This window comes from Prionailurus bengalensis, chromosome B3, assembly GCF_016509475.1.
Source record: "Prionailurus bengalensis isolate Pbe53 chromosome B3, Fcat_Pben_1.1_paternal_pri, whole genome shotgun sequence".
NCBI classification, from domain to species: Eukaryota; Metazoa; Chordata; class Mammalia; order Carnivora; family Felidae; genus Prionailurus; species Prionailurus bengalensis.
The window spans coordinates 85,424,509-85,448,435 of record NC_057355.1 but is presented as its reverse complement, the minus strand read 5'-3'; the positions used below and the strand labels follow the sequence as shown (position 1 = coordinate 85,448,435).

The 23,927-nt window shown below is 35.7% G+C and overlaps 1 protein-coding gene across 11 annotated transcripts in view; it reads left to right on the top strand.

The window, feature by feature from the left end:
• The window catches only part of RALGAPA1 (Ral GTPase activating protein catalytic subunit alpha 1), a 277,975-nt gene that overhangs the window by 119,654 nt on the left and 134,394 nt on the right, over positions 1-23,927 (top strand). For all 11 annotated transcript variants that reach the window (XM_043556003.1, XM_043556001.1, XM_043556002.1 and 8 more), the window contains 7 exons: positions 1,404-1,580; positions 12,420-12,572; positions 15,116-15,309; positions 15,564-15,662; positions 16,656-16,811; positions 18,216-18,344; positions 21,116-21,241. In XM_043556003.1, coding sequence (XP_043411938.1) covers positions 1,404-1,580; positions 12,420-12,572; positions 15,116-15,309; positions 15,564-15,662; positions 16,656-16,811; positions 18,216-18,344; positions 21,116-21,241 — 1,034 coding nt within the window. The remainder of the gene's footprint in view (positions 1-1,403; positions 1,581-12,419; positions 12,573-15,115; positions 15,310-15,563; positions 15,663-16,655; positions 16,812-18,215; positions 18,345-21,115; positions 21,242-23,927) is intronic.

Sequence of the window (23,927 nt, the reverse complement as noted above, 5' to 3'; positions counted from 1 at the left end):
TTGTTTTCTGTTTGAGACTTATGGATTATATAACCATCACCTTCATCTCTAATGTTATTTATATGGGGTTCCCATGTATTTTGATTTCATTTTTCAGTGAAATTCCAAAGGAAGTTTTAGGGAATCACTTCAAGTTGGGACCACTTTATTTCACCAAACTAAATTAAAGACACTTAAAAAACAAAAAACCACTGTCCTTTCATAAAACAAATGGTATTCTAAGACCAAACATGTACAAGGGAAAAAAAATTAAAATTGACTTGATATTAGAATAAAGGACAGTCATGGTTATGAGTTGGCACTATTTCATTCTTTGCAAACCACTGTCTAGTTATGTTCAGTGCTTCAGTATGTTCAATACAATTATGTTCAATGTTAAATTACTCAGACCTTTTCTTGAATAATCACTTCATATTAAAATGACAGCAGTGGTATTATTTGGTGCTGTATCACTACTACATAGCTAGCTATATACACTTGGCAGTGAAGAGTACCGATATTTAAAAAAAGAACGTGGGGGCGCCTGGGTGGCTCAGTCGGTAAAGCATCTGACTCTTGGTTTCAGCTCAGGTCAGGATTTCACAGTTCGTGGGTTTGAGCCCCACATTGGTCTCCACGCTGATAATGTGTAGCCTGCTTGGGATATTCTGTCTGTCTGTCTCTCTCTCTCCCTCTCTCCTTTCCCTGCTCACACTCTTTCTCTGTCTCAAAATAAACTAAAAACAAACAAAAGAAACATGAAAACTTTGGGAACCACATTAATGAAGAGTTGGGAGACGCATTGGAGAAACATGTTTCCTGCCCTCATATATTACTCTTATCTCAGACTGGAATATATGACTTAGAGAAAAATGGTTTTTACTGTATGTGTGCCATTTTTATTACATATATCTGTAGTTGAAAAGCATATTACCAGCTATCAAAAAACATAGATAATAGTGATGATACATCATATGCATGTTTAATCATTACTGTTAGTAATAAGCTATGAGAACCTTTAAAAAATTTATTTAACGTTTATACATTTTTTGAGAGACAGAAATAGAGCATGAGTAGGGGAGGGGCAGAGAGAGAGAGAGGGAGACAGAATCCGAAGCGGGTTCCAGGCTCTGAGTTGTCAGCACAGAGCCCGACGTGGGACTCAAATTCATGAACTGCAAGATCATGACTTAAGCTGAAGTCACACACTTAACTAACTGGGCCACCCAAGCACCCCACAATTTATCTCTAATTATAAACCTCCAACTGTTAAAATTATTTGCACTTGCCTGAGTGGTATGTAAATCGAATAGATTTAGGGGAATGTTAATGTTTAATCATTTTGCTGAAGTAGCTGTGTCTTTTGTAAATATTTTTGTTTCATGGTTGAGACATCTATGTACTAGCATTTCTTCTTCCTATAGATTTTGGCTTTGGAGCTGATGCTGGGATTGCATCCTCTGCTGATGTGGACTCAGGTTCTGGCCATCACCAAAGTGCTGAAGAGCAAGAAGTGGCTAGTCTAACCACACTTCAGTTGGATTCTGAAACAAGCAGTCTTAATCAACAAGCTTTCTCCGCTGAAGTTGCAACGGTTACTGGTAAACTTACTCAAGGGAATGTCTTCCTTAAATGTATTTTTTTAAGCCACCAAAGAATATGTTTAGGATTTTATTTGATAGGTTTTAAGTATTATTACTGTTTAAGTACTATTTTTTTTTCATTCATCTTTATAGAAAAGTGGAGGAAAAAAACACATTAATGTAAGAGTTTTTTGACCTGGAGTCTACATGGATAAGTTTCGGGGAATTAGCTGAACTCCCAGGATTATATACAAAATGTTCTATGTGTTTGCATCACTGCATTTCCTGCGGTGATGTTTAAATGATAACCAAAAAGTAGTTAAGTACTATCTCTTTTTCATCATCTTTCAGAGTTAGCCTAGATTTTTATAGATTTCTTTGGCAAAGTATTTATTATAGAAACTGTAGGGAATACTGCCTAGTAGAAGGCCTACTTACTAATATACCAATGTTATATGTTCATACAACAGTAAATTATTCTTTTCAGCAATTTTTAAAATGCAGTTAAATATATGATGAGTAGAATCCAAGAAATTTACTCATGAAATGCAGGGTCACATTATTGCAAGGTTAGTGCAGTGACCAGAGGGATCCTGAGCAGTTTCTAGCTCATAGTTCAGTGGTTCCATTCTGTGATCCAAATTCATTCTGGTTCTCACTGTAGTTTGATGCCTTTTGATGGGTGATTCCAGTTTAGGTATCAATATTGTATCCTGTGGCTCATTGGAACTTGCAAGACTAAATACTGATTTCTGCTTGTCTGAATTTGTCAGGCACAGTTCCTCAGCCACATCAAACATGAAGTTTGACCAGTGGAATCCTTGATGGGCAGAAACCCATCCTTTGTTTTCCCATCTTACCCCTTCTTTTCCACTTCCTATCAGGATTATTAAGAACTGTAACCTGCCCCATTAAAGAATAGAGACTGAGTGGAGGACAGGAGCCAACTGAGTTAGATCATAGTCCCATTATTACGGAATTTTAATACTATTTAATACTATTTAATATTTAATTTTTAATACACAAATTTTAATACTATCAAAACTCTAGATATTTGGACAGTATAGAGAGTTAATGAACTTTGAAAAGAATGGACTTTCAAAGTAGAAATAATAAAAGGCTGAGAAGTTGCTTAACTGATTTAGAGATCCACTGTACAACCCTCCCAGTCTGTGACTCAAAAGAATCCCACCAATACATGTCCCTTAATCTGGGGACCATCTATTTTGAAGGAGGAGTTAAACATCATGCTCTCCAGTAAACTACATGGGTTTCTTATAGTTTTCTTAAAGCCCTCAGACTATTAATCAGACTGTGATGTTTTCAAAAGACTACAGTATGTGAAAGAAGTCTGACCTCACTTTTTCTTTTTTATTTATCTTTAGTCATCAAAACTGGAGTTCCCCACAACAATTCAAAAAACTTAATATATAAAGAGAACTTGTTTTAGGCCTTTTGCCTCAATATGAGTTTTGGATAATTGAACTTCAAAGATTTTTAACATGTATATAACCTATATTTATTACACATGGTGACCATTTCTAGGACTCTACTAGGAAGTTTTATAAGGAATTCTGTTCTTGATTAGTGCCATTTGTAATAGTGTAAGGGTGTTTAAGAAACTAAAGCAGTTCATGGATCAAGTTCTAATTAAAAGATAAAATTCAGCAAAGAGTACAACAGCATAGGGGCGCCTGGGTGGCGCAGTCGGTTAAGCGTCCGACTTCAGCCAGGTCACGATCTCGCAGTCCGTGAGTTCGAGCCCCGCGTCGGGCTCTGGGCTGATGGCTCGGAGCCTGGAGCCTGTTTCCGATTCTGTGTCTCCCTCTCTCTCTGCCGCTCCCCCGTTCATGCTCTGTCTCTCTCTGTCCCCAAAATAAATAAACGTTGGAAAAAAAAAAAAGAGTACAACAGCATATAATCAATATACAAACTATTCAACACACTTTGATTATTTTCTCAAGTATATTTTGCATATATTCTCACTTTTTAAGAATAGCTGTGTTCTATCAAAGGGATGTTAATAGTCATGAAATCTTTTATTTTCCTGTAATATTTTCAGAAATTATAGCAGAAACTTAATATAGGAGATAAGAACAAAAATTTAATGGATAAATATTAATATAGCAATACTTATATTTTAAAAATACATTCTTTAAGAGGAGAACACCTATAAGTCAGGTGTTCTAGATTGTTACTAATAAAGTTAAAGGCAGTAATGATTCACTAATAGGTAATCTTAATAAAAAATTACTTAAGTTTTAATTCTAAAAAATGAATCAGATTTTTATGGATGAAAATAATACATGGAAGTAAGAGAAATAGATTTGTATTACAAAGCATTTGACTAAGGCTGATGATTTTTTAAATGTTTTTTTTTTTTTTCAAAATGTTTATTTATTTTTGAGAGAGAAAGAACGTGAGCAGGGGAGGAGCAGAGAGAGAGAGGAAGACATAGAATCTGAAATAGGCTCCAGGCTCTGAGCTGTCAGCACAGAGCCTGATATGGAGCTTGAACTTGGGAATGGTGAGACTGTGACCTGAGCTGAAGTTGGACGTTCAACCAACTGAGCCACTCAGGCGCCCCCCCCCCTTTTTTTTTTAGTTTTGAGAAAGAGAAAGGGAGGGAGGGAAGGAGGGAGGGCAGGCGCATACGCTGGGGAGGGGCTGAAAGAGAGGGAGACAGAGAGTTGAACCAGGCTCCAGGTTCCGAGCTGTCAGCACAGAACTCAACGCAGGGCTCGAACTTACGAACCACAAGATCATGACCTGAGCTGAAGTCGGACGCTTAACCAACTGAGCCACTCAGGCGCCCCTGATGATTTTTTTGTCGTGTACTTATAAAATATTTGATGAGTATTAAGGAGATTGTTTTCATTATGCCCTCAATAGTTTGTGTTTGTACTAAAGTATAGAATTTTTACATTTCTGTAGCTTCCTTTTAACATACGATTTTGTGCCATATGAATTTACTCCAAATCTCAAATGAAGGAAAGGAAATTGACTACCTACTGTGTATCATAATTGAGCCTAAATGAAATCATGATTATCATTCAGTAAGGGATTCTTAACGTTATATGTTCTTTTTAAGGCATTTATTGTATTATATTTAAACATTTGTATAAACAGTGTGGAATGACACATTTGTGGAATTAAAATAATACAAATACATAATTTATTTACTTGGTTTTTGCTTTACTGTATAAAAGGAGGTAACAGGGACAGAGTTTTAGAATTATTGAGTCCAGAATATTGATATTTCATTGCTAGAAAGAAGCTTAAATAAAAAGACCAAATACATATTTTTTAGTTGAGGCATAATTGCATACAATATTATATTAGTTTCAAGTGTACAACATACAGTGATTTGACAAAAGTTAATACAGTGTTATTGACTGTATTCCCCATTCTGTACCTCACTTCCCCATGACTACTTACTTATTTTATAACTAGAAGTTTTTACTTCATAATTTCCTTCCTCTTCCATGCCCCCCTCTCCTTTGGCATGGCAGCTACCAGTCCTCTGTATCTATGAGTCTGGATTTTGTTCTGTTTGTTTTGTTTTTTAGATTCCACATAAAAATGTAATCATATGGTATTTGTCTTTTTCCATCTAACTTATTTCACTTAGCAAAATCCCCTCAAGGTCCAGCCATGTTGTCACAAATGGCAAGATTTCATTCTTTTTTTGTGGTTGGGTAGTATTCTTTTGAATGTATAAGTCACATGTTCTTCATCCAGTTCATCCATCAATGGACACTTAAGTTGCTTCCATATCTTGGCTATTGTAAATAATGCTGCAGTGAGCATAGGGGAGCAAATATCTCTTTGAATTAGTATTTTTGTTTTCTTTAGATAGATATCCAGTAGTAGAATCACTAGATCATAGGGTAGCTCTATTTTTAATTTTTTTTAATATGTAATATATTGTCGAATTGGTTTCTTAAATTTTTTTTTTAATGTTTATTTTTTGAGACAGAGAGAGACAGAGCATGAACGGGGGAGGGTCAGAGGGAGGGAGACACAGAATCTGAAACAGGCTCCAGGCTCTGAGCTGTCAGCACAGAGCCCGATGTGGGGCTCAAACTCACGGACCGCGAGATTACAACCTGAGCCGAAGTCGGACACTTAACCGACTGAGCCACCCAGGCGCCCCACAAATTGGTTTCTGTACAACACCCAGTGCTCATCCCAACAGGCGCCCTCCTCAATACCCATCACCCACCCTTCCCTCCCTCCCACCCCCCATCAACCCTCAGTTTGTTCTCAGTTTTTAAGAGTCTCTTATGTTTTGACTCCCTCCCTCTCTAAACTTTTTTTTTTTTCCCTTCCCCTCCCCCATGGTCTTCTGTTAAGTTTCTCAGGATCACATAAGAGTGAAAACATATGGTATCTGTCTTTCTCTGTATGACTTATTTCACTTAGCATAACATTCTCCAGTTCCATCCACGTTGCTACAAAAGGCCATATTTCATTCTTTCTCATTGCCAAGTAGTATTCCATTGTGTATATAAACCACAATTTCTTTATCCATTCATCAGTTGATGGACTTCTAGGCTCTTTCCATAATTTGGCTATTGTTGAAAGTGCTGCTATAAACATTGGGGTACACGTGCCTCTATGCATCAGCGTTCCTGTATCCCTTAGGTAAATTCCTAGCAGTGCTATTGCTGGGTCATAGGGTAGATCTATTTTTAATTTGTTGAGGACCCTCCACCCTGTTTTCCAGAGCAGCTGCCCCAGTTTACGTTCCCACCAACAATGCGCATGGGTTTCCTTCTCTCTACATCCTTGCCAACACTTGTTATTTTCTTCTCTTTCTGATAATAATCATTTTGACAGGTGTAAGGTAATATCTCATTGTGGTTTTGATTTACTTCCTTGATATTTAGTGATGTTGTGCATCTTTTCATGTGTCTTGAAATATATCTGTTCAGATCCTCTGCCCATTTTTAATCAGATTGTTTTTTATTGAGTTATATGAGTTCTTTATATATTTTGGTTATTAGACCCTTTTCAGATACATGATTTGCAGATATCTTCTCCAATTCAGTATGTTCCCTTTTTGTTTTGCTGATGGGTTTCTTCAGTGTTTAGAGGCTTTTTAGTCTGATATAGTCCCACTTGTTTATTTTTGCTTTTGTTTCCCTTGCCTGAGGAGACATCTAAAAACCATTGCTAAGACCAATGTCAGGAAGCTTGATGCCTGTGTTTTCTTCTAGGAGTTTTATGGTTTCAGGCCATATGATCAAGCCTTTCATCCATTTCGAGTTGATTTTTGTATATGATACAAGATAGTGGTGCAGTTTCATTTGTTTACACATGGCTGTCCGGTTTTCACAACACCATTTATTAAAGAGACTATCCTTTCCCCATTGTATACTTTACCCTACTTTGTTATAAATTAATTGACCATATATGTATGGGTTATTTCTAGGCTCTCTGTTCTCTTAATCTTGATTTTTTATGCCAATACCACACTGTTTTAATTACTACATCTTTGTAGTATAGTATGAAACAGGGAGCAGGATATCTCCAGCTTTGTTCTTTCTCAAAATTGTTTTGGCTATTCAGTCTTTAGAATTTTAGAATTATTTGTTCTAGTTCTCTAACAAATGCTATTGGTATTTTGGTAGTGATTGCATTGAATCTGTACATTGCATTGGGTGATATAGGTATTGGTATTTTGGTAGCGATTGCATTGAATCTGTACATTGCATTGGGTGATATAGACGTTTTAATGATATTAATTCAGTCTGTGAGCATGGAATGTCTTTCCATTTATTTGTGTCTTCTTCCATTGCTTTCGTTTGTGTTTTATAGTTTTCAGTATATAAGTCTTTTACCTCCTTGGTTAAATGTATTCCTAGGTATTTTTTTGATGTGATTATAAATGAGTTTTTTTTTTTCAACGTTTATTTTTTATTTTTGGGACAGAGAGAGACAGAGCATGAATGGGGGAGGGGCAGAGAGAGAGGGAGACACAGTATCGGAAACAGGCTCCAGGCTCTGAGCCATCAGCCCAGAGCCCGACGCGGGGCTCGAACTCACGGACTGCGAGATCGTGACCTGGATGAAGTCGGACGCTTAACCGACTGCGCCACCCAGGCGCCCCAATGAGTTTTTTTTTTAATTTCTCTCTTTTTTTAATGTTTATTCATTTTTGAGAGAGAGAGAGAGACAGAGACAGAGTGTGGCCAGGGAGGGGAAGAGAAAGGGAGACACAGAATCCGAAGCAGGCTCCAGGCTCTGAACTGTCAGCACAAGCCTGACGCAGGCTTGAACTTGCCAACTGTGAGATCATGACCTGAGCCCAAGTTGGACACTTAACCGACTGAGCCACCCAGGCACCCCTTTATTTCTGTTTTTAATGGTTCATTATTAGTGTATAGAAACACGGATTTTTTTTAAAAAACATATTTTGTATTCTGCCATTTTCTGGTGAGTGTTTAATTCTTCCTTTCCAGTTTGTGTGCCAGTTATTTTTTTTTTTTTTTACCTAATTGCTGTGGCTAGGACTTCCAATACTTTGTTGAATAAAAGACAAAGGCATCTTTGTCTTGTTCCTGATCTTAGAGGAAAAGCTTTCACGTTTTCACCATGGAATATGATGCTCATTTGTCATATATGACCTTTATTATCATATTGAGGTACCTTCCCTTTATACCTAGTTTGTTGAGAGGTTTTTATCATCAATGGGTGTTGAAGTTTGTTCAGATACTTTATCTACTGAAATAATCATATAGTTTTTTTAATTTAATTTTTTTTTTTAATTTACATCCAAATTAGTTAGCATATAGTGAAACAGTAATTTCAGGAGTAGATTCCTTAATGCCCCTTACCCATTTAGCCCATATCCCCTCCCACAGTCCCTCCAGTAACCCTCAGTTTGTTCTCCATATTTATGAGTCTCTTCTGTTTTGTCCCCCTCCCTGTTTTTATATTATTTTTGTTTCCCTTCCCTTATGTTTATCTGTTTTGTCTCTTAAAGTCCTCATATGAGTGAAGTCATATGATATTTGTCTTTCTCTGACTGACTAATTTCACTTAGCATAATACCCTCCAGTTCCATTCACATAGTGGCAAATGGCAACATTTCATTCTTTTTGATTGCCAAGTAATACTCCATTGTATATATATATACCACATCTTCTTTATCCATTCATCTATTGATGGACATTTGGGCTCTTTCCATACTTTGGCTATTGTTGATAGTGCTGCTATAAACATGGGGGTGTATGTGTCCCTTCAAAACAGCACACCTGTATCCCGTGGATAAATGCCTAGTAGTGCAATCGTAGGGTAGTTCTATTTTTAGTTTTTTGAGGAACCTCCATAGTGTTTTCCAGAGTGGCTGCACCAGCTTGCATTCCCACCAACAATGTGAAAGAGATCCTCTTTCTCTGCATCCTTGCCAAAATCTGTTGTTGCCTGAGTTGTTCATGTTAGCCATTCTGAGGGGTGTAAGGTGGTATCTCATTGTTGTTTTGATTTGTATTTCCCTGATGATGAGTGATGTTGAGCACTTTTTCACGTGTCGGTTGACCATCTGGATGTCTTCTTGGAGAAGTGTCTCTTCATGTCTTTTGCCCATGTCTTCACTGGATTATTTGTTTTTTGGGTGTTGAGTTTGATAAGTTCTTTGTAGATTTTGGATACTAACCCTTTATCTGATATGTCATTTGCAAATATCTTCTCCCATTCTGTCGGTGCCTTTTAGTTTTGCTGATTGTTTCCTTCACTGTGCAGAAGCTTTTTATTTTGATGTCCCAGTAGTTCATTTTTGCTTTTGTTTCCCTTGCCTCCGAAGACGTGTTGAGTAAGAAGTTGCTGCAGCCAGGATTAAGGAGGTTTTTGCCTGCTTTCTCCTCTAGGATTTTGATGGCTTCCTGTCGCACATTGAGCTCTTTCATCCATTTTGAGTTTATTTTTGTGTATGGTATAGGAAACTGGTCCAGATCCATTCTTGTACATGTCGCTGTCCAGTTTTCTCAGCACCACTTGCTGAAGAGACTGTCTTTATTCCATTGGCTATTCTTTCCTGCTTTGTCAAAGATGAGTTGGCCATGTGTTTGTGGGTCCATTTCTGGGTTCTCTATTCTGTTCCATTGATCTGAGTGTGTGTTCTTGTGCCAGTACCATACTGTCTTGATGATTACAGCTTTGTAGTATAGCTTGAAGTCTGGGATTTTGAGGCCTCCAGCTTTGGTTTTTCTTTTTCAAGATTGCTTTGGCTATTCAGGGTCTTTTCTGGTTCCATACAAATTTTAGCATTATTTGTTCCAGCTCTGTGAAGAATGCTGGTATTACTTTGATAGGGATTGCATTGAATATGTAGATTACTTTGGGAATAATCATATAATTTTTATCTTTTGTTAATATGTATCACATTGGTCAATTTATGGATATTGAACCATGTTTGTCTCCCTGGAATAAATCTCACTTAATCATGGTGTATGATTGTTTTTATGTGTTGTTTTAACTCAGTTTATTGATATTTTGTTGAGGATTTTTGCATCTGGGTTTATTAGGGATATTGGCCTGTAATTTTCTTTCTTTTTTTTTTAATGTTTATTTATTTTTGAGAGACAGGGGGGCAGACTGCAAGCAGAGGGAGGGGCAGAGAGAGAGGAAGACACAGAATCAGAAGCAGGCTCCAGGCTCTGAGTTGTTATCACAGGGCCTAATGCGGGGCTCGAACTCAAAAACCGTGAGATCATGACCTGAGCCGAAGTCAGTTGCTTAACTGACTGAGCCACCCAGACGCCCCTTTAATTTTCTTTTTTTTGTGATGTCCTTGTTTGGTTGTGGTATGAGGATAAAACTGGCCTCACAAAATGAGTTTGAAAGTTTTTTCCTCTTCAATATATGGAAGAGTTTAAGAGGGATGGGTCTTAAGTATTCTTTCAGTGTTTGGGAGAATTCACGAATGAAGCTGTGTGGTCCTGGACTTTTGTTCATTGGGAGATTTTTGATTTTGGATTCAATCCCCTCACTAGTGATTGGTCCGTTCAGATTTCTGTTTCTTCATGATTCAGTCTTGGAAGATTATAAATTTCTAGGAATTTATCCATTTCCTCTAGGTTGTATTTCTGTGGTATTGGTTGTAATGTGTTTTCTTTCTTTTCTGACTTTGAGTTCTATCTTGTTTTTCTTATGTGTTTAGGTCATTTTTATCTTTTCAGAGAACCAGCTCTTAGTTTCATTGATCTCTTTTATTGTCTTTTTAGTCTCTATTTCATTTATTTCTGTTCTGATCTTTATTATTTCTTCCCTTCTACTAACTTTGGGTTTTGTCCTTTTTTTTTCTCTAGTTTGCCTAGGTATGAAATTAAATTGTTTACTTGAGATTTCTCTTTCCTTGAGGTAGACCTATATTGCTATGACCTTCCTTCTTAGAACCATTTTTGCTGCATTCCATAGATATTGGTATGTCATATTTCTGTTTTCATTTGCTTCTATGTATTTTTTTAATTTTTCCTTTAATTTTTCATTCACTTTGTAGGTATTTGGAAACATATTTAATCTCTGTGTATTTGTAGTTTTTCTAGTTTTCTTCTGGTAGTTGATTTCTAGTTTCATATTGTTGTGGTCTGAAATGATTTCAGTCTTGTTGAATTTAGTAAGACTTGTAAGACCTAACATGTGATCTATCCTGGAGAATGTTCCATGTACACTTGAGAAGAATATGTATTCTGCTCCTGTGGATGGAATGTTCTGAACAAATGAGTTAAGTCCATCTGGTCTAATCTGTCATTTAAGGCTGATCTTTCTTTATTAATTTTCTGTTGAAAGGTCCTGATATTTTAGCAGCTTGCTTGGTAGTAGCATCACCTCACTACAACCACCACAAAGTGTTAAATAAGTATTAATTTATGCTATACATAATTTAAATTAACATGAGTTTCTGCTATGTACCAGACACTACACTAGGCACTGGCAATACTTCAGTATATAACGTAGATACAGTCCCTGTTTTTACAGAGTTTCTGCATTAGTGAAGATATTTAAAACTAAACAGTGTGTTTCAAGTCAGTGTTATAAGTGGTATAATGGGGAAGTACAAGTGCATATGGCAGAGACTCCTTATTCACACGGGTAGGTCAACAGTGGGTAGGCTTCTCAGGAAGAAGTGTCTAAAGTAAGACCTGAAAAATAAAAAGAAGTTAACCAGACCTATAAGAACAGGATTATGGCCCCATGCAAAGGAAAAACATGTGGAAAAGGCTAGCTCTGTGGCTAGAACTTAAAAGTAACAGGGGAATTATGGAGTGATCAGAAAGTTGAAGAAAGACTGGAAAACCCACTAATAAGTTTGGGCTTATGCTATGGCCAGTAAAGAGCCATAGAATATTTTAAGTAAGGAAGTAACATCTGATTAGATTTTTAGATCTTTTTGCTGCCTTATGAAGAATGGACGGGGAGGAAGGAATAGGGGTAAGAGGGAGATTGACGACTGGGGACCATCAGGGACCACCATAAACCAGGCTAGCAGTGATAGTAGCATATAGAGCCATGCAGAGCAAGTTCTTCTCAGGAATAGCTCCAGGTCTGAAGTAAGTGAAATAGAGTAGCAGTGGGTACTAGAGTTTCTCTAGCTGCATCAGGAATGGACATTATCACTTTCACAGATGGCTTCTATTAACTGCTATGCCCAGTTCTGATTCCATTCTAGTACCCTGGAAGAAATCAAATGAGACCCCTAGATACAAAATCGTGTACAGTATTATGATTTTCTTTACCTCTTTGGCCTTTGATGCTTCTCAGTTGTATCTTATTGGGATTTTAAGCATTACATCTTAGGTAGAGAGTATTGAATATTCTCTTTATGGTAAGTTTATGAAATTATATTTACAGGTTCAGAAAGTGCTTCTCCAGTCCATTCAGCTCTGGGATCCAGGTCACAGACGCCTTCTCCTTCCACACTGAATATAGATCACATGGAACAGAAAGATCTGCAGCTTGATGAGAAGCTCCACCATTCTGTTCTTCAGACGCCAGATGACCTAGGCAATATTTGGAAATTAGATATTTGCCATTTTTCCTTTCAGGGCATTAGTGTTAGGAGATCTTAATTTAGACATCTTAAACTTTTGATTAGATAGAGTATTATTATAAGTCTTTTGAACTTTTGTGAGTCTTTTGGAAATTTGTTACTTAACATTTTTTCTTGCTCTTAAAAATATTTATAGTCTAATATTTGTTTTATTATAGTTGACTACAGTCCTGGCATTAGTGATTGCATTATTTTTGTGTGTTAAATTATCATTTATTGATATTGTGCCATTTCCTAAAGCAGGAAGTATTTTTAAGTAAATGTTATAAGTGACTAGGAAACCTTAGAAACTGCAAGTTTGAATAAGTTATTTCTGCTGAGTCTTACATAATGTAACAAAGATCAGGATAAAACGTCATTTTGCAATTATGCCCAAGACAATGAATAATATAAAATACCAGTTTTCATTGGTGCTGCAGTACATTTACTCTCTATAACTTCTGGCCTTATAGTTTTAAGGTACTCATTCTCATAATATGTATTTAGCTTGCAATTACATAACCCTTATGGTCTGATTTCTGGATTATTTTGGCCTTTTCTTTCCTCCTTTTGGCCTGCAGTTTTTAGTTCATCCTTGCTTTTAGTTTCTTTCCCCAACAGTGGGAAAAAATTTCTAACTTATAGAAAAGTTACAAGACTAGTAAAATGAATACACATTAAGCCTTTAGATGAATTCACCAGTTGTTAATATTTTACCACTTTATCTCTGAATCTACATACACATGTGCACAAAAACAACCCTGCCATCCCCCCCCCCCTTTTATTTCCATGTAAGTTGGGGAGGATCAGAGGGAGAAGGAGAGAGAAAATCCCAAGCAGCCTCCACACCCAGAGCAGAGCCAGATGCATGGCTTGGTTGATATCACGACTCTGATATCATGACCTGAGCAGAAATCAAGAGTTGGAAGCTTAACTGACTGAGCCACCCAGGCGTGCCACTTTTCTTTCTTTCTTTCCTCCTTTCTTTCTTCTTTCCTTCCTGCCTTCTTGCCTTTCTGTCTGTCTTTCTGTCTTTTTTCTGTCTTTCTCTGTTTCTTTCTTTCTGTCTGTCTTGAGCTGTTTAGTAGTGAACTGCAAATTTTAGACCCTTTACACCTAAACACTTTAGTGTTTCCTGTATAACCACATTGTAATGGTCACATTCAGCATATTTAACATTGAAACATCACTGCGATTTTTTTTTAATGTTTGTTTATTTTTGAGAGAGACGGAGGGAGAGGAAGAGAGAGACAGAACATGAGTGGGGGAGAGGTAGAGAAAGAGAGGGAGACAAGAATCTGAAATAGGCTTCAGGCTCTGAGCTGTCAGCACAGAGCCCCAATGTGGGGCTCAAACTCAGGAATGGTGAGATCATGACCTGAGCTGAAGTTGGATGCTTAACTGACTGAACCACACAGGTGCCCCCATTACTGCAGTTTTTAATCCAAAGTCAAATTTCCCCAGTTGTTTCAGTAGGAATATCTTTTATAGCTACACCACACCACTACCAACCCAATTCAGGATTCAAAGGAGGATCACACATTGTTGCTGGCTTTGCAATTATTTAAAATTTTGTTTTTGAGAGGGATAAGTTAGAGACAAATCAGTTGATTTTTCACCATATTATGAAGGTTCCATAGAGTAGGGAGATATTAACAGTGATGGTTAAAACTACAGGTTTTTTTTTTCTTTTCTTTCAATGAACTTACACCAGATGGTTATTTTTTATTATTATGAAAGACTAGTAACTTTTTTTATAATACAATCATTGTACACTTTATGTAGAAAGAGAAAAAAAGTTAAACATTAGGCATAAAGGATGTGCATATATTAAGAATGAACTTGTAAATTATGAGTACATTGAGAATTTATCAAGTAGGAATAATCTTAGTAATGATTTCGCCTTTTCTGTTATATACACTGAATAGAATAATGGGTGTTTTTTAAGTTGGAGGAGACCTATAATGATATTTAGCTAAACCATCTATTTCATAGTGAGAAGTATGGCATTAGGTTATTAAATAATTTGTATGACATCACATAATTAATAACAGTAATATCCCTTTTAATGCTAAGCCTGATTTAGTTTTGAAATATAGAAATACATTTCTTTGGAAGTTTTAAGTACAAAGAAATAGGCTTATCAAGACTTCCTACAAGATCTGCTCTCAGCCTGCGATCTTCTATTAATTTGATGATACAACCTGAAGTAGTCATTTGATAAAGAGAGAGTATATACTTACACATATGATCTTTATGTCAACCATACACTTCTATCAGCATCATTTCCTCCTTAGATAAATCCTAGTACAAGTTCCATTGAATAAGTAATTATTGCCATAATATGGAATCACGAACTGGTGAGGTTTTGATCTTATTAGGAAAAAATAACACTAGTGCCTATTGACATTTTTAAAATTTGCTTTTATAGATATTTAAGATTGTTACTTTGACTCTTTCTTGTCTTTGTGATTCTTTAGAAAAATTACTAACACCAACGTACTGGTTTATTTTATAGAAATCAGTGAATTTCCATCTGAATGTTGTAGTGTGATGGCAGGGGGTACACTCACAGGATGGCACGCTGATGTTGCTACTGTAATGTGGCGAAGAATGCTAGGCATTTTGGGAGATGTCAACGCTATTATGGATCCTGAAATACATGCCCAAGTTTTTGATTACCTCTGTGAGCTTTGGCAAAATCTAGCTAAGGTAAAAAAAAAAAAAAAAAAAAAAAAGATAAGAAAAAAATAAAACTGTTAAGAATTCATAGAAGCCTTAGACCACATTGCCCCCCCCCCCCCCCAACCTCCTTACTATAAACTAGTTCCTGGCAGGGTAAAGTCACTGAACCATGTTTAAATATATAGTTAGTGATAGAAATTGGACTTGAACTCAAGTTTAAGCTAAAACAAACTGGAAGAACAGTTTTCATATATTTGTTGCATTTTATTTGAAAATTACAGATTAGAGATAATCTTGGCATTTCAACTGATAACCTGACCTCCCCTTCACCACCAGTTTTGATACCTCCACTGAGAATTCTTACACCTTGGCTTTTCAAGGTAAGCTTAATATATAAAAATTATAATTTAAAAGTTTCATTTAATAAATACACATGTAATCTGTTTTAAACATTTGATTCTTTAACTTTTGCATAGTTTTCTAGAACACTTGGTTTGTGACTTGTCATTCATTACGGGTTATATAGAGAGGAAAACGGGCATAGCATAATTATTATACTGGTGTATCATTTTTATTTAATAAAACAAAAGTGAATATAGAAAATTATGTTTTAATTGTATTTAAGTGAAGTATAAATCTCGAATTTATATCAAAGAATATGCTGTGTACTTTCATTGTTTTAGTTTTTAAGTATATTTATTTTAAGAGAGAAAGCGTGAGCAGGGGAGGGGTAGAGACAGAGGAAGAGAGAGGGAGAGAGAGAGAATCCCAAGCAGGCTCCATGCTATCAGCACAGAGCCCGATGTGGGGTTCGATCTCACAAACCATGAGATCATGCCCTGAGCCAAAACCAAGAGTCAGATGTTTAACCAGCTGAGCCACCCAGGCACCCCTACTTTTGAAGTTTTAATTTTTTTAAGTGTCATTTGATACGTTTGGTGCATTTTCCTAAATGAAACAGTGTGTGGTTATTCATAACCTATGTTGTATCATTTTAAAATTTTTTTTTTCAACGTTTATTTATTTTTGGGACAGAGAGAGACAGAGCATGAATGGGGGAGGGGCAGAGAGAGAGGGAGACACAGAATCGGAAGCAGGTTCCAGGCTCTGAGCCATCAGCCCAGAGCCTGACGCGGGGCTCGAACTCCCGGACCGCGAGATCGTGACCTGGCTGAAGTCGGACGCTTAACCGACTGCGCCACCCAGGCGCCCCTATGTTGTATCATTTTAATGATAACAATAGTTTCAGTAATCCTGATATTTCAATTCATTAAGAAATTGGGCCAACATAAAAATAAATGAAAGCAAATATATTGCTTGCTGTATCACTTTAACAGTATTTGAGTATTAAAATCAACATCTTTAAATTGTAGGCAACCATGTTGACTGATAAATATAAACAAGGTAAATTACACGCTTACAAACTTATTTGTAATACAATGAAAAGAAGACAAGATGTTTCTCCAAATAGAGATTTTCTAACACATTTCTACAATATAATGCATTGTGGATTACTTCATATTGATCAGGTAAATATATACTTTATAGCCAATTGCTTTATAAGTTTATCTTTGATTCTTGATTATTTAACTCTTTTAAGGTCTAGAATTAAAAATAATGTCTTATGTAGTCATTTATTTATAAGTTTCTTTGATTTTGTAACCTCATTTGTTCTTAAGACGTAGTTGAAAAGCTGTTATGTTAGGGGATTGACTTGATTAAATGTGTCTTTCCTAAACATAGTTGAAAAGCTATTAATTAGGGGATTGATTTGATTATTAAATGTATCTTTCCTCTAATGTAACAACTAGTTTGCTTCTTTAAAGTATTAAACCATCTTTTGCTTAGACTGACTACATCTTATTTTAATGTCCTAATGTACTTATTCTTGGGTGTTTTGTAATTGTTACTTAATAATTGGCACTAGAGGCATGTGGATATGCTCATCTAGTAGTGAAATAGAGGATTTTTCTTCTCTAAGAGCTAGCCCATCACATTTTCTTATTTCCATAGATTGTATTAGCACAGTGACAATTATATTGACTTGGCGTTTGTATCAATATAATCATTACATTAGAAAGTCAAAAATTTGACTGTAGAACATTATTTCAAGGGTCTTGATCCTGGTCATAAAACTGGAAAAAAAAAAAAAAAAAACAGAAACAATCACAAAAAACTATGGGAGATTGTAAGTCCTAGTAATGAAACATTTTTATCATAATGTGGTTAAATTTCACTTGCAGTTGATTTAAAGAACATTAAATTAATATTGAAAGAAGTAGTTATATCTCTCCTCCTGAAAAGTGAAAATACTACCTGCATTAATTTGAAATAATTACAGTGTTCTACCTTATAAACATGTCTCAAACAAAATGACGATCTTAGTTATTGACAAAGAGACCTTTTGTTTAAGATAAATCAGATTGAGTAATACAGTGTAAAACACTGCATCCTCATGGTGAATTCCAAAGGCTGGATATTTGTCATCAAAGGACTTCAGTTGATCTAATAAAGAGAATATCTCCAGTTGCCACATAATAGGTTATGCAGTTTTAAAGATCAGAGATATCATATGGAAGCAAATAGATGAGAGGAGGAACTACTCTGCAGTTCAGTTTTATAACACTTGAGCCTTATATTTTCAACCCCCTGAAGCAAAAACCTTCCATCTTGCTGTCCAGTGTGAAGAAAAAAAAAAAAAAATGCTGTATTGATGTCAGTTAAACAAATATGTTTTAAGTTTATTTTGCTTTGACAGTATAATACCAAGCATGGATTATTTAGAAGAATTAAAATTAGTCTTTCCAGTTAGGCAGTTTATAGTAATTGCCTGTTTTATTATTTCATATGTTATCTATTTTTAAGGGTATTGATTAGCTGATACCCAAGATTAATTTATGATATTCTTTTCCCCTTCTTTTCTTACTTCTAAGGATATTGTCAATACAATCATCAAGCACTGCTCACCTCAGTTTTTTTCACTTGGTTTGCCTGGTGCCACAATGCTTATTATGGATTTTATTGTAGCAGCTGGTAGAGTGGCTTCTTCAGCTTTTCTCAATGTAAGTTTTTATTTCCTGTTCTTTATAATATAACAGACTGTGGTTAAATAGGCTCAACTAACAAAACAACAGAGAAGGAGCCCTTGTTAGTAAATTTAACAAGCTGATGATCAGGAAAACTTACAGTTTAATTGAAATTGCTTTTATTTTTTTAAGTAAAATTTGAAGTATAAGAAAGTACTAAAATTAGTTGATGGAATTGACACAGGAGCTATAAAAATGGATTAAAATCTGATAAAACAAAATTTAAAATTGAAGAAGTCTATGGAAACAAGTAGAGGCAGGGAAGAAACTAAAGAAAAGGCAGTGGGCCATAGCAAAAGAGAAGAAACAGATGAGATAATCCAGAAATATGCTCTAGGAGTAAACTCTAAACTCTGAAAAGTATGTGAGGATTTTTCATAACAGTTACGGAACTATGGAGACAATGCCAAGTAACTGGTATAGTTGGAACACGTCCATATTTATGTAGCAGAGGTAAACTAAAGAGGAAGACAGTAGCTGGTTTATAGTGCTAGAGAGGTTAGATTTTATCCTCAGGAAAGAATGAGCAAACATTGAGGGATTTTACGCAAGGAGTGGCATGATCAAATTTACTATGAAAACAATTACTGTTCAGTAGACCAATTATTCTAGATGACTAGTCAGCACGTTTCCTGCACTTCTTTAAGGTTGTGCAGGAGAGTGGCACCTGGGTGGCTCAGTTGGTTGAGTGTCCGACTTCAGCTCAAGTCATGATCTCACTTTATGAGTTTAAGCCCCACATTGGGCTTTACATTGACAGCACAGAGCCTGCTTTAGATTCTCTGTCTCCCTCTCTCTCTCTCTCTCTCTCTGCCCCTCCCCCTCAAAAATAAACATTAAAAAATTAAAAAAAAAGATTCTGCAAGAGAATTAAACCCTGATGTCCTTAGGAATCCATTTTATGTGATTAAATTTACCTCCTGTGCATCTAGAAGGATACTAGTTCTGTAACATCCTTGGGAAGTTTTTTAAAAATAGTTATTTTCTGTTTGTGTGGTTCATATGAGGAACACTTGTTGAGAAAAACTGCATAGGAAAACAAATCATTACAGGAATCAAACCTGACACCTCATCTCTACTGTAAGTTTAAGGTCAGTCTTTTCCTCTGGATGATGTTGAAGATGCATAGTCTAAATCTTCCTCTTTGGATTCCATTTTAGATCCCATACACATCATCTTCCTTCCCTTAATGGGAAGCCCCTTTTCTCCCTCTGCCAGGCAGTTTACAAAATAACTAATTAGGTTTTACCTTTATTAATTATAGTCACATTATAAGTATGCTCCCGTTATATCCACATACTTGAACATTCTCAGTTACCTTACCCAACTTTCAACAAAAACCCTTAGCTAATCTCTTTTTTTAAATTAAATATTGGGTTTTTTATCAGTTTCATTTTTATAACTAATTTTTTTTTATTTAGAGACTTTAATTTTTTAAGTAATCTCTATACCCAATGAGGGGCTTGAATTTATAACCCCAAGATCAAGAGTCACATGTTCTACTGACTGAGCCAGCCAGGTATACCTACAGATAATTTTAAATTGGGATGGTGGCTACAAGCTTGCCCTACCCCTTTATGGTATTGTCTTTTATCTGCAAATAAGGATTTTTTTAAAACATGGAAATGAGTTGTTTTGTTGATAATCATAATAGTACCACTCCACTGCCTCTATTAAAACAATTAGAAACATAAGGAGATCCTGTGGAAGATAGGGTCTTGTTTTATGTAAATAGAAGGATTATGTTTCTAGCAAATTTTTAAAGCATTTTTTTGGTATTATTAAACATATAATTCAATTCATAGATATTTTAGTAAACAAAGAAATATATTAGTAAGTGGGTGTTGGTGGGCGTGCAAGAAGGTAGAAGAAGAAAAAGAAATGTTCAGTGCTGGGGCACCTAAGTGGCTCAGTCGGTTAAGCGTCTTACTCTTGGTTTTGGCTCACATCCTGATCTCATGGTTTCATGAGTTCGAGCCCCAAGTCGGACTCCACACTGACAGCACAGAGACTGCTTCAGATTCTCTGTCTCCCACTCTCTCTGCCCCTCTGCCACCCCCACTGTCTCTGTCTCTCAAAATAAGTAAACTTTTAAACAAAGAAAGAAATGTTCAGTGCTGATACTTCAGAAATGGCTTAATATATATATAGCTAAGAAAAAGAGGAAAAGTTACCTTCATCTGCAGGCCAACCATAAATTCTTACTTTGTTTTTAGTTAAGTACTATAGGCAATGCTTTTTTCACTTGGCATAATATTATAAAAACTGTCTAGACTAGTGCCTATTTCTTGAAGATACAATTAATGTTTTTATCCTTAGTTACTTTTATCCTTAGGTAGTAACAAATATAATCTAGTGACATTGAGTCAGTCATCTGCTCATTAGTACACTATGTTTTGGTGTGTGAATTGTCTTTAAAATGAAAGTATGTATATTTTTTCTCAAAATTAGAGTAAATTTATGCTGTCAGCTAAGCTATATTCTTATTTGCAGTCCCATTAAGTGTGGCTGATTTCTGCTTAATTTGCTGTTCTTAAGGAGAGCTCTGCATTTACTGAGAATAGCAGTAGTTTATGTGCAAAGTATAGGTGAAAACCTCAACCTTTTTGTGTTGCTCCCTTCGTTTTTAATTGTGTCTTGTGCTCTCACTTCTCTTTGTACTGTGGTTAGGTCATGAAGTAATTTTCTGGTAATTTAATGACATAGTCAAATATACATTTTAAAGATTTAAAAAATCTGATACATAGGCACCAAGAGTGGAAGCACAAGTTCTTCTGGGATCCTTGGTTTGTTTTCCTAACTTATATTGTGAACTCCCTGCTCTCCATCCCAACATTCCTGATATTGCCATGTCTCAGTTTACAGATGTTAAGGTAAGAAATCAGTTGCGAATTTTTAGTATTTAAATGACTTTTTAAGTAATGTATGTTTGATAAAATTTGTGTTCTTTTCCTTTAGAAATCCACATAATCGTTAAAGAACATTAGCCAGCCATACCCATCAGACACAAAGCTAGAAGGTCTGTTAGGAGCATAGCCTTTTTTGTGTTGACAACTTCTTTGGAAATGTTTTCTCATTATTGAATCCATTCATATGCCAATATCATAGGATTCTTTTATTCGCTCACTGAACATTTATTGAAACATCCTATGAGACAGATAGTAGGCTACTTCTAAGGCTCCTAAGATTGAGATGGTACTAAACCTGCAAATTTGACTCTCTCTCTCTCTCTCTCTCTCTCGTAATTTCCCAATGTGATGTATCAAACAATGTAATGGAAATATTCTGTTTTGCCGTAGGAAAGTGTGGAATTGGGGTGGGGATCTTATGTATCTGAGGCCTCATAGCTCCTCAGAAGTCATGCTGATAATTTTTTTTTTTAACTTTGTTTTTCTCTGAAAGTTTTTCAATCCAGTTTTTGTCAGGAGTTCTGCATGTATTTTTCATGCCACCCATATTTCTCTTTACAACATTTATAACATCTATAATTACTTATTTAGTGTTTAGTTTATACGTCAGACAAACACCACAGTAGGTCCTATTTACCTAGTAAAAGGTCCTATTTACTGCTGTATCCTCAGAGTTTAACAGGCTGCTTGGCATCTGGGACTCCTGAAACATTTGTTAAACAAGTGACTTTCAGTTACACATAAAATTGCGTTAGGTCAGTGCAGATTTACAATGACAATTAATAAAAACTATACCTTTGGTCTTCAGAGATGTCATATTTTTGGTTTCTTCTATTTTCAGAAGATCCTGAAGGTCAGGGATAGGTAGTAGTTTTTAAGTTTGTTAGGGATTAGCCTAGCTTACTACATATGATCTGCATTTCAGAGTGGACTTGTTCACTTCTGGCCATTGTATATAGGTAGTAATGGCTGAAATGATTAAAAAAATCAAACTTTAGGGAAGGGGTATTTCCAAAATAAAAGCTAATTCTGTTAATGATGAAGAAAGCAAAAAGCCTAAGAAAATGATAATTATTCTCATTCAGAAAAGTGAAGATTTAAGGGAAAGTCACATGCCACAGTGGTCATATGTAGTTTTCACATTTTCACTGAAAACCACTCCCCGCGTACTCTAAACTGCAACCATATAGCCACATGGGACATACAATGCTGTTTTTCGATTCTGTGCCTTTGAAAACCCATTTCTTTCTGCCTAAAACATCATTATATAGACCTGGTTTCTTCTTCTTGTCTCTCTTAATCACTCAAACATAATCTTTGACCTTGATCATTTGTCAAAATCCTATTTACCTAAGACCCTTTTGTGAAGTCTTCTGTGACTTTCTGAAGTTAAAGTTAAGATAGTGTTGTCTTAACCATCTGTTTCTTTCCAGCATTTAAGACAGGATCTAAGACATAGAAAGCTCTTGGGCTTAAATGGATACCTTTCAAGTATCTATTAATTGCCAGCCACTGGGCTAGATGCTAAGTTTACAAAGTAGTTTACTCCTCTTAAGGAGCTTACAATCTGTGTAGCTGATAAGTGCTTTTTGAATATATGACTGAATGAATGATTATTTTTGAAAAAAAGGAACAAATAGATTCTTAATCATCAAACCTAATGTCATTCTTGTTTTCCTTTCCTTAGCCACTATAGTACTGGTCCAGTGTTGATGTTCCTGACTTCCGAAATCTCTTCAATTTTGACTTATGTTGCACAGATCTATCTTGATTTTCTTCTTGCTTCTCTAAATATTCTGTGACTCCTTAATAGACTAGTTTTCTTTCCCTGCTTGCTAAACATAAACTTGTTACAAGATCCTCTTTAGATAATGACTTTCTCTTTATTCTGCCTTTTGAATGTTTTATTCATTTACATAATTTTAACTATTATTTAGCACTTATCCCCAAACTCACATATTACCATGTTTTACAAATTATCAAAAAGAAGAAGCTTGCTTTTAAATGAATATTTCTCAGAGTTTTGAAACGATGTTCATACTTTTGAGCAATTAAATCTTTTTTCATTATAGTGAGCTTTTTATTACTCTTCTAATCAGGAAAAAAGGATTCTTTTTTCGAACATATGTATTTGGTTATAAATTTCAGAAATAATTTGTTTTAATTTGTTTGTGCTGCTCTAACAAGATACTACCAAAAAAAAAAAAAAATAGTACCGACTGGGTTGCTTATAAATGACATAAATTTATTCCTCATAGTTCTGATGGCTGAGATGTCCAAGATCAAGGCTCCAGCAAAGTTGTATTCTGGTGAGGGCTCTCTTGCTGGTTTATAGCTGGCACCTTCTCACTGTGTCTTCACAGAGTAGAAGGAGTTAGAGAGTTCTGTGGTGGTCTCTTTTATAAGAGCATTAATTCCATTCATAAAGTCTCCATCCTCATGACCTAATAAGCACCTACTAATGCCATCATCTTTAGGGGTTAGGATTTTAACATAAGAATTTGGGGGGGACATAAACATTCAGACCATACCATTGTTTTATTTATTTAGCTAATTTTATGAATAATATTAGACTGTATTAAAAGTATATGGGTGAGAACAAAGACTTTTATTTCCTTGTGGTATCCCTAGCACCTGGCACAGTGTCTGG